Source organism: Colobus angolensis, unplaced genomic scaffold (genome assembly GCF_000951035.1).
Source record: "Colobus angolensis palliatus isolate OR3802 unplaced genomic scaffold, Cang.pa_1.0 Scaffold68, whole genome shotgun sequence".
Classification (NCBI taxonomy): domain Eukaryota; kingdom Metazoa; phylum Chordata; class Mammalia; order Primates; family Cercopithecidae; genus Colobus; species Colobus angolensis.
In genome coordinates this window covers 3443730-3455733 of record NW_012120487.1, presented here as the reverse complement: position 1 = coordinate 3455733, position 12004 = coordinate 3443730, and the positions used below count along the sequence as shown (strand labels likewise).

Below are 12004 nucleotides of genomic sequence, written 5' to 3'. Positions count from 1 at the left end.
CAGTGCTGCTCTTCTCACCTTTTTCTGTTGGAAAATAGTCATGTTTCATAAAAATGTAATATTTATATTAACATGTAATGGGTTTATTATTGTTACTTTTAAATGGATTTATGAATTTATTTTAAATATTTCTATTTTAATTTCTAACACAGTAAATGTTAATAGCCATAATCCACATAAACAAAAGTTCTTTGGGTATCTCAGTAATTTTTAACAGTGTAAAGGGGTCCTGAGACCAAAAAGTTTGAGAATTGCTGCAATCAACTATAAAGAGTAAGTTTGCCCTGAACTGCATTAACTAGTACACTTTTTCTCTGCCTTTGATCAATAAGGGCTTAAGTATGAAGTACCTACAAGTTCAGCTAGGCCGTGGATCCTTCCAGTTAGGGCTAAAACATAGCTCATAAGTAGTAACTTAAGCCTAAAAATTAATGGCCAGTATGTAGTCAACCTATACAACTGTAGTATTTTCCCACTGATGATTCCAGTATACTCCATATAGTACCCATTTCCCATGCTCTGAGTCTTAGTCACTACAGTTTTTAAATAAAACATAGAAACCCAGAGACTTGTCCAATAATAAAATCTGCATTGGCTAGGTGTGGTAGCACATACCTATAATCCCAGCTACTTGGGAGGCTGAGGTGGGAGGATCACTTGAGACCTGGGCAACAAAGGAGACCCTGTCTCAAAAGAATAAAATATCTATCTTGAAGGTGCTCCTAAACTTCTTTTGTCATCTGTCATATCTATTAATATTAACTACCAACGATTTGTGTATACTTTACATTATCTCCACTCCTTCTAAGAACATTACATACTGTTATCTCCATTTTGAGAAAAGAAAATTGATCCTTAGAGAACTACAGTCCATTTATTTACTTGTTCGTTTATTTGTTTACTGAATAAATATTCATCAAAGCCTTTGTCATGTGCCAGACAATTTCCAGGTACTAGATTATATAGCTTATAAGTAATGGAATTAGAGTTAAAACTCTAACTATAAAACCAGTTCTGTTTTCTTAGTGCCAAGATAACGTTTGTCCTGTAGCTCATTTACTGAGTGAGTAGTACTGAAGTGAACAAATTAGATCATTTCTTTTGCCAAGGACCATAGATGTTCCCTAAACCCATGCTGCCAATGGTCATAAGGATAATTAGGGAAAGCACCATTGAAAGATCATGCCCTCTGGGAAAATGCCAGCAAGAATGCTTGGTCTTTATTGTCCTGTTGGTGGCCATTTCGTTAATGGGGAAGAAGATCCCTTCTCAAGCCATGGAGAAAACCTAACTCTTTCTGCCTGTAGGTTTGAGAGAAGAGAATTGTCATATCTTTATATATCCTCATGACTTTTTCTCTTGTAGGTACATCCCAAGCAAGTAACAATGACTTAAATGTGTTCAGGAAATGGCATATATGTGCTATTTGTTTGTTATGGACTTGGTCAGGGAATAAAATGACATTAAGGAAAATCAAACATTTAAAATATCTTCTTTATAAAGATCATAAGAGTCATTTAAAAGCAGCTGAAAGGGAGAAATATTAATTGGGCAAAAAAAGATATTTTTTTCAGAAATTGAGTTACTGTTTGTTTCACCAGAGGATTTTTGGTGATAGAAGATAATTCTAAATAAGGTAATAGACTGAGGTGGGTGGCAAAGAGGCCAGGCTTCGAGTCAGCCTCTTCTGGTTTCAGATTCTGACCTCACCACTTAACCAGCTTGACCTTAGTCAGACAGGTTTTTTTGAGCTCTCTGCGACTCATTTTTCTTCTCTTTAAAACTAAGTCATAATGAATCCTTCGTAGAATTGTTGTACAGATTAAATGAGATAGTATAGAAGTGCTTAGCCTAATCAATGATATGTAAACAACTGGTAGTTGTTGCTAGTGTTATTAACTAGATATGTTTTCATAATTTGACAGAACTTTTGAACTTCATGATTTGGACATTCATCTATATAGTGCTAAAAGTCCTTCTTATTAAGAAACTGCTGCCTCAAATATAACTGTTCTGAAATTTCAACTGCCAGTATACTACTCTTTCTTACTGAACCTATGAAACATTTCAATAAAACCACAAAAGTATTTTAACTGTAATTTTTTTAGACTAGTTTTCCTTTCTGGTTAATTCTAGAATGACTTTCCAGTTTCTAATACTTTAATAATTTGAAGTTATATATAAAAAGCTTATGTAAAGTTTGGCAATCTCTATATGTTTTTAGGGAACACAACAGTAGATGAGTTAATGATGAGACTCATGGCTGCAATGGAGATCTTCACAGCCCAACAACAGGAAGATATAAAGGACGAGGTAAGATTAAGCAGATCTTTAATAGGATTTTGATGAGGTAATTTGTCAAATGATGCTACATGCCTGTGATATGATCAATAAATAAAAATGATGAAGATGCATTTCCAAATTTACCAAGGATTTTTATGCTATGAAGTTTACCTTTCCGTGATTTGCTTTCCAGGAAGCTGATTTGCTTTCCAAGCTCACCAGGGCGAGTATTAAAGGACCAGCGAGTAGGCAGGGCTAGGAGCAAAACTGCAGGTTTATTTTTTGGTCAGCCAGCTTTGTGGGGGAGGGATGAGGTCTGTCGGTCTCCAGCAGGGGAGGCCGGGGGAGTCATCCGGTGGAACTCTCCGGCGAGGTTCCTAGGTCCGCACATGAGCAGGGGCCAAGGAAGTTCGCACCGCGCACCTGGGGGGAGCGGCTTTTATGTCCTGGGCCTGGGAGTGGGCGGGCAGTGGGCGGGACATAGGCGGGTCAGGCCGGGTGGTAGGCGTGGCTAGGCGGGTTCCTGTTTTTCTCCGTGGGAGGTCGGGTTGCGCCTGCACAGTCGACCTGTGTCTTTCCCGGGCGCGGGAAAGCTGATGGTGAAGAACCCGGAACTGCGCCATCTTGCCTCCCTTCCTCCAAACATTCAGTCCATTCTTTTTATGACCCCAAGACCCAATGATTTGTTTTAGTTTATGGACTATTTACACTTTGCTAGATTTGGGGTGGTTACAGGAAGTCGATTTGCAAGAAATTAGTTCAGAAGCATGTTTATAGAAGAAACTATAGTCCAGGAAATGATGTCTACTATATGGATTTTATCACTCAGTTTTATGGCCCTCTTACTCTTTTTAAATACTGAGATTAATTAGCAATAAACACATTTTATATTTGAATATATGTTTGAAGTACCTTGAGAATTAGCAAAAGATCTCCAGCATTCTGAATTTATCAACTTCCTAAACATACTCAGGTGTTTTCTCAACCTCCTAAACATAGTCAAGTGTTATAGATAACATGAACATAGAACCTCAAATAAAACAATAATAAAAGCATTATTGATGACAATAGTGTTCAATACTTACCTAGTATTTATCAGGTGCTAGGCACTGTGCTAAGCACTAATCATCTCGTATGATCCTCAGAATAACCCATGAAGTTGTGATCAGTCAGTGTTCTGGCAGTAAATAGACACTTTTAAGCTAGGTTATTTAAGAAGAGTTTAATAAGGTGACCATTTTTAAAGATGTGGGCAGGGTTTTCAAAAATCAACAGAAGAAGCTGGGCATGGGGCTCACACCTGTAATCCCAGCACTTTGGGACGCTGAGGTAGATCAATCACTGAGTTCAAGAGTTCAAGACTAGCTTGGCCAACATGGTGAAACCCTGTCTCTACTAAAAATACAAAAATTAGCTGGGCATGGTGGCGTGTGCCTGTAATCCCAGCTACTTGGGAGGCTGAGGCAGGATAATCTCTTGAACCTGGGAGGTGGAGGTTGCAGTGAGCCAAGATCATGCCACTGCAGTCCAGCCTGGGCAACAGAGAGAGAATCTGTCTCAAAAAAATAGTCAACAGAAGATAATACAGACCCAAGGCTAAAGGGAACCATTATCATCTCTAGGCCTGAAAGCCTAGGAGAGGGTGCTATATGGAGAGGACTGCTTCTGACAGAGGGATATAGCCAACCTTGGTGGCCCAGTGAGGAGGAAACTAGGGAATAGCTTCACCTTCCTTCTCTGATCTTCTGCTGGTATCTCCTATTAATTTAGCATAATTAGAAGCTGGAAGGTAGGAGAACCTCCATGGGCAAAAAGCTGTGTAGAGAACATGGATCCTGAGGGGGTAAATGGCAGATAATCTAGCACAGATTGGTATGACTACCTATACTTTTCAGATGAGAACACTGAGAGTCAAAGTTAAGTAAATTTGCCCAAGGCCATATAGCTGGTAGGAGCTATAAATAATTATCTCAAGAAGTCATTATTGCTTGGTTCATTCAAGAAATTTCTGGGCCGGGCGCGGTGGCTCAAGCCTGTAATCCCAGCACTTTGGGAGGCCGAGACGGGTGGATCACGAGGTCAGGAGATCGAGACCATCCTGGCTAACACGGTGAAACCCCGTCTCTACTAAAAAAAAAATACAAAAAATTAGCCGGGCGAGGTGGCGGGCGCCTGTAGTCCCAGCTACTCGGGAGGCTGAGGCAGGAGAATGGCGGGAACCCGGGAGGCGGAGCTTGTAGTGAGCCGAGATCACGCCACTGAACTCCAGCCTGGGCGACAGAGCAAGACTCCGTCTCAAAAAAAAAAAAAAAAAAAGAAATAAATAAAATATGAAACGAATATTAGTATTTGTTAATCTGAGATGTTATGTTCACAGATATTTGTAAGATTATCATTTTTAATATATGTTTTAAATTTCTTTTTAAAAGATTTCCCTAGAACAAGTAAGGGAGAGTTTTATTTCTGAACAATGATGAAAAGTTTCTAAGGATAGTTTTAATAGACTATCCTTTAGTTACTGCAAATGTGAAACATATAGACAGTTTTCATATAACCCTGAACTATTGTAGTTTACTCATTTATCCCTGTATTACATTAAACTGTGAGTTTGTTAAGAGCAAGAGTCATATCATATTCATGTTTGTAAGTCTGTCCCCTAACAGTGTACCTAGGACAAAGTCAGCACTCAGTAAATGTTTGTTAAGTGATTGAATAAATGAACATCTGAATTTACATAAAATAAAGTAACTTGGAAGAAAAAAACAATATTTGATTACAATGATATAAAACCTGGCCAGGGCTAGGGGGTGGCTCACACTGATAATCCCAACACTTTGGAAGGCCAAGGTGGGTGGATCACTTGAGCTGAGGAGTTAAGAGACCAGCCTGGGCAACATGGTGAAACCCCATCTCTACAAAAAATACAAAAATTAGCCAGGGGTGGTGTTGTGTGCCTGTAGTCCCAGCTACTTGGAAAGCTGAGGCTACAGTGAACCGTGTTCATGCCATTGTATCCCAGCCTAGGCAACAATGTGGGACCCTATAGCAAGTGTAGCCTGGCACAGTGACTCACACCTGTAATCCCAGAAGTTGGGAGGCCAAGACAGGAGGATGGCTTAAGGCTAGGAGTTTGAGATCATCCTGGGCAACATAGCAAGGCCCCATCTCTACAAAAAAATCATAAAAACAATAGCTGGGCATGGTGGTACATGCCCGTAGTCCTGGCTACTCAGGAGGCTCAGGTGGGAGAATCACTTGAGCCCATGAATTGAAGGCTGCAGTGAGCTATGCTTATACCACCATAATCCAGTCTGGGTGACAGAGTGAGTCCCTGTCTCTTAAAAACAAACAAACCAAAAAAATAAATTTTAAAATATTTTTTAAAAATGAAACCCAATATATCCACATTAACAAATATGAAAATTTGGAGCACTGTAACTAGTTTATAGATTTTTAATGTTCACTAGGTATCTTCTATTGCTATAAAAATATTGTTTATGCTTTTTCTTAATAATCAGTGTTTCATTTACTCTGAAGGAAAGGCATTCAGATATATGGTAGAAAGATGTTTTATCTGTTACTCTATAAATTGACAGTGACATTTTGAAATAATGAAGTACTGTACTTAGTTAGGAATTTGTAATAATAGGTGTTTTGCCTTTCAAGATTACATTTATCCTGGAACAGAGGCATTGATTGACAATAATTCACTAAAAACATTCTTCAGCCATTTAAATCTTGAGTCTCATTAGTACCAGATTTACAGATTATGCTGTACAAGAATATGAATACACAATATTTGCATACATATTCCCAGTTCATTTTTTCATCTTAATTTGTGTTCCCCATAATGCACTGGTAAAGAAATTGACTTTAAGTCCTTTAATACTGAGCACAAAATTTAATATGAGGGTTACAGGAAAAATCCAGCGCTCCATATAATTGAAATTTTTATTGAAATTTAATTGCAAGAGGTAAGGATTTCTCTTTTAGAGTGTCTTCATGAAAGTTATAGCTCAAGTTATAATAGAGTTCCTAAGAAAAACATTTCTAACTTTAAAGACTTCTTTTGTACTATACATAGACCATAATGATTTGGTATCTGCTGAATATGTGACAAGAAGCACTGTCCCTTGTTATTGTGAATTTGCCTTTATTTTTAAAAAAATTACAAGTAAGACTTCACTTAAGTTTGAAATTAAAACAGTGAATAGGTTTGGAGGCTGGCTTCCTAGGCCTGAATTTATTTAAATTTAACTTTAAATTATATTTATCACTTTGATGATTCCATACTTCAACCGGAGATTCCTATGTTTAAAACTTTTGTTAAATAAACCCAAACGTGAACCATATTTATACACTGAATCACTCTTCAGTGGCCCAGAAAGGACTAACCTTTATATCACTGATTGCTCTATTTTTAACTAGGGTATATACGTTATATGGGTCTCTGTTTTTGACGGAACCGCCTATAGCTTTCTCTCTTAGACATTTTCATTAGTCATGTTAGTTTGGTTTTGTAAAGGTTTACAAAGTACCTACCAAGTACATGTCACTGGACTAGGTCCTTGGGACAAAGAAATCTTTTGCTTTAATGAGGGACTATTGGCAAAGTGTAGGTGAGGAGGAAAACAAATATTACTACATTACAGTAGCCACATTTTAGAATCTATTTTTGCCTAAAGCCTGATTCCAAATAACAGATGCTTTTTAACATGTAAATGGGTTGATTTTTTTTATATGCACTATTTTTTAAGCTACCTAGAAACCTCTGAAAACCAAGAGTTTGTGATACTTAGTTTGTGATCTATTTATTGTTTCATTTGTTTATTCATTCAACACAAATTTGTTTATAATCCTCTATCCTGCTTGCAACGATTACTCTCTTCCAGGCTTACCTCTGTGATTAACTTGTATCTGAACAATAGCTCGGTAATTGTCACAATGCAGATGTTGGAGATCAAGGCAGATTTCAAGGGCAGTTACATCAGTCTCATCTCTAGAAATTCTAAGAATACATTAGTGGAACATGGACAAAATATACCAGAGGGGCATGCTAGGCTTATTTTAAAGGGTTCTAATTTAGGATTTAAAAACTGCATTGCCACACTGTAGGGAAGATAGGTTTATTACCTAACAGCAGCCTTTTTGTTGCCAAAGGAAATTGTTGGCTTTGTTGTCTGCTACATGGAATGTGTAACTTTTTTCCCCTAAGCTTTGTCTTAGTCTGTTTTCAGCAGCGCATTCCTTTTCCTTTCCTCTGTTTAAAATCTCACCACCATCATACCCATTCTGTTTGCAGAGCTAACAATGACAAACAGAATACTGATTCTGGCTTCTGTTGCAGTTTGTTGTTGTTGTTGTTTGTTTTTGTTTTTTGTTTTTCATTTTTTGGGTACACAGTAGGTGTAAGTATTTATAGAGCACGTGAGATGCTTTGATACAGGCATTCAATGTGAAATAAACACATCATGGAGAATGGGGTATCCATCTCCTCAAGCATTTATTCTTTGACTTATGAACAATCCCATTACATTCTTTAAGTTATTTTAAAATATACAATTAAGTTATCATTGACCGTAGTCATCCTGTTGTGCTATCAAATAGTAGGCTTTATTCATTCTTTCTATTTTTTTTTGCACCCATTAAACATCCCCACCTCCCCGCACCACCCTTCCCAACCTCTGGTAACCATCCTTCTACTCTCTATGACCATGAGTTATTGCTGTTTTCTATAAAGCAGGAATAAATTGTCTCAAGGCACAGAGAACAAAAACAATCTCTTGGTACAAAAATTAAAGCAAAACTTACTAAACAGACCTTTAAAAGGAGATTTTACTCTTATTCTTTAAAAAATACACACACACACATTCATACGTATATACATACACACACACACACACCACTTCTTAAAGCTAGCAAAACTACTCACTGGTCAGTAGTTCTGTTAAGAGAGTTTTCTGTGAGATAGCGGTATATAAATTTATATGTGAGATTAAAAATCCAAAAATATGATATTTTTAAACATTAGAATTCCACTGAAAATGCTAAAGTTATAAAAGTTCTAATATTTAAAAGTAACTGCAGGGAGAAAACACTGTGTTAATTGTTTTTGTTTTGTTTTGTTTGTTTGTTTGTTTTTGAGGCGGAGTCTCGCTCTGCCGCCTGGGCTGGAGTGCAGTGGCCAGATCTCAGCTCACTGCAAGCTCCGCCTCCCAGGTTCCCGCCATTCTCCTGCCTCAGCCTCCGAGTAGCTGGGACTACAGGCGCCCGCCACGTCGCCCGGCTAGTTTTTTGTATTTTTTAGTAGAGACGGGGTTTCACCGTGTTCGCCAGGATGGTCTCGATCTCCTGACCTCGTGATCCGCCCGTCTCGGCCGTCTCGGCCTCCCAAAGTGCTGGGATTACAGGCTTGAGCCACCGCACGCGGCCAACACTGTGTTAATTGTTGATGAGTAGGTTACTAAATGGTTAGCCAACCACACCATAGGTGCCTTTCTGTAGGTAGCTACATTCTGCTTAGAAAAATAGTTATTTATCCAGTGATTTTTCTCCTTTCTTAGGCCCAAATCACAGAAAATTAATTTCTCTCACTTTGATTTATACATTCATTTCATAAATATTTATTGAGCTTCTACTGTATAGCAGACGCTGTGTGAGGCCTAAGAACACAGCTGTGAGCAAGATAAACAAGGTCCTTGGGCTTACAACCCAGAAATTCCAATAAAGTCTATCAACTAATCAGGTGGATGAAGCCCAGGGAGCACCTAGCCAGGGTGAGCCAGACATGTTCTCAAGCTTCAAGGCAGGTAGAACAGGTAAGAATATAGATAATAACAGCTACTCTTTGAGTTCCTGCTACATGCTAGGTTCTGGTTTCTGGGGCAATGTTTCTCAGTGTGATTCCTGAACTACTGGAGTACCTATCTACTAAGATTCCCAAGCAGTTAGGTATGAATAAGCAACAGGTTCATTTTGTTCACATTTATTTCACATTTTGAAATGTAAGATAAATTACATTCTTCAGATCCCGTTTAATTTATCATATCTGTTACAATGTATTAGACTGTTAATAGATAATAAGGATTGATTGCATTGATTGTTTTGTCTTGGCAAGCATTCATTTAACAGAGGTGTTTGGCTCTGACATCTGAACTTCATGTCATTCATATGTTATTGTTATATTTACATTCATTTTTCCTTGCTTAAGTTAATTCTTAGCTTCCCAAAATGGATCATGTCTCAACAATGGTTCATTGAAGCATAAAATTAATGATGAATATAATATAATAATTACTGCAAACCAGTATAAACTAGTGTAGTTCAAACTACAGTTAACCCTTAAACAACGTGGAGCTTAGGGTGTCGACTCTTGACACAGTCAAATGCAAGTACAACTTTTGACTCCACCAAAATTTAACTACTAATAGCGTACTGATAACCAGAAGTCTTACCAATAACATAATCGATTAACACATATTTTGTATGTTATTTGTATTATATAGTGCATTAACAAAATGAACTAGAAATGAAATGTTATTAAGAAAATCCTAAGGAAGAAGAAATGTATTGCCTCTTCATTAAGTGGAAGCAGATTATCATAAAGGTCTTTGTTCTTGTCACCTTCACATAGAGCAGGCTGAGGAGAGAGGTGGAGGAGAGGTTGGTCTTGCTGTCTTAGAGGAAGCAGAGCCAAAAGAGGTGGAGGAGGTGAAAGAGGAGGCAAAAGAGGCAGACACATTCAGTATAACTTCTGTTGAAAAAACTCTCCACATAAGTGGACTCACACCATTCAGACCCATGTTGTTTAAGGGTCAACTATAGTTCAACATTAGTATAGACATAATTCAAAGAACTCCAGTACCAGTATAGAAGATGCCAAGGCAGCTGAATCTGAGTGTTATTATTCTTATACTAGTTTCCATAAAAGAATTTGATTAAGAAGTGAATATATAAAAATTGATCATATAAGAGAAGAAATCCATTTACCCCTAGTGTCAGTGTTTCTCTCTTAGAACATTTTTTGATAAAAGCATGAGCCCTTCAAAGTTTTTGCTTCATTATTAAATAAAGCCTAATGATCTACCTCTCTGTTAAATCAATAGAATTTTTTTCAGAACAGAAGAAAAATAATACCACTAAATTAAGAAATCTATTACTAAAAGCAGAGAAGATGCAAAATGCCAAAGGAGAAATTGTTTACAAGTACACTCGAGGTAAAAATGGTTGCAAATCCTACTATTGCCGAGAAACTTGTAAAGCCAGCTGCAAATTTGGCAATTAGAAGCTAATGCTCAAAAGAGACAGCAGGCTGGGTGCAGTGGCTCACGCCTGTAATCCCAGCACTTTAGGAGGCTGAGGTAGGAGGATCACTTGAGCGCAGGAGTTTGAGACCAGCCTGGGCAACATGTGGAAACCCCATCTCTACAAAAAAGAGGGAAAAAAATTAGCCAAGCATGGTGGTGTATGCCTGTAGTTCCAGCTACTTGGGAGGCTGAGGTGGGAGAATTGCTTGAGCCCAAGAAGTCAAGGCTGCAGTGAGCTGTGTTTGCACCACTGCACTCCAGCCTGGGCAACAGTAAGACCCTCTCTCAGAGAGAGAGAGAGAGAGAGAGAGAGAGCGAGAGCAGAATTAGTTCTGGATTAAATACTTCATCAAATGACACTGTCAAATGGCATATGCAATGGTGATGGGGTGGTTGATGGAAGAGTGATAACTATATTCTGGGCATTACTAGAGAAAGAGAGATTACAGTTGGATGAAACTACTAATGTATGCAAAGTAAGAATCAGTTCTTGTCATATGTGCTGTATGTATGTTGAAGAAGTGGAAGTAGTCATCACTCTTTATTCTGTTTATCAATGAGAAATATATATTACAAGAGAAGTTTTTCACTGAGTGATTATTTTGCAAGTTGAGTTAAAATTTAAAAGATGAGGCAGAATCAGTACTGTTGACTAAACTACTTCAAAGGACACCACCAAGAAAGTGAAAGTACAACCCACAGATTGGGAGACAATTATTGTAAATCATTTATCTAATAATAAGGGACTTATATCTGGAATATATAAAGAACTCTTACAACTCAATAACAAAAAGACAAATTATCCCAGCAACAACTGTCAAAGGGTTTGAAAAGACATTTCTCCAAGGATGATATACAAGTGACCAATAGCACATGAAAAGAAGCTCAGCATTATTACCAGGCAAATGCAAATCAAAGCCACAGTGAGCTACCACTTCATACCTGCTACAATTTGTAGAATCAAAAAAGTCATCAGGGGCCCGGCACAGTGGCTCACTCCTGTAATCCCAGCACTTTGGTAGGCCAAGGTGGGCAGATCACTTGAGGCTGGGAGTTCAAGACCAGCTTGGCCAACATGGCAAAATCCCATCTCTACTTAAAATATAAAAATCTTTGCTGGACATGGTGGCACGCACATGTAGTCCCAGCTACTTAGGAGGCTGAGGCAGGAGAATCACTTGAACCTGAGAGGCAGATGTTAAAGTGAACTGAGATCATACCACTACACTCCAACTGGGCAACAGAGCAAGACTCTGTCTCAAAAAAACAAAAAAAACCCAAAAATTAGAAAAGTGTGGTGACACACCTTGTTTGCCTTAACCACTTGGGAGGCTGAGGCAGGAGAATCACTTGAACCCAGGAGGTGGAGGTTGCAGTGAGCCAAGATTGTGCCACTGCACTCCAACTGGGCAACA

At 38.3% G+C, this 12004-nt stretch overlaps 1 protein-coding gene across 2 annotated transcripts in view; it reads left to right on the top strand.

The window, feature by feature from the left end:
• The window catches only part of FAF1 (Fas (TNFRSF6) associated factor 1), a 535277-nt gene that overhangs the window by 443136 nt on the left and 80137 nt on the right, over window positions 1–12004 (top strand). For both annotated transcript variants that reach the window (XM_011926246.1, XM_011926245.1), the window contains one exon: window positions 2225–2313. In XM_011926246.1, coding sequence (XP_011781636.1) covers window positions 2225–2313 — 89 coding nt within the window. The remainder of the gene's footprint in view (window positions 1–2224; window positions 2314–12004) is intronic.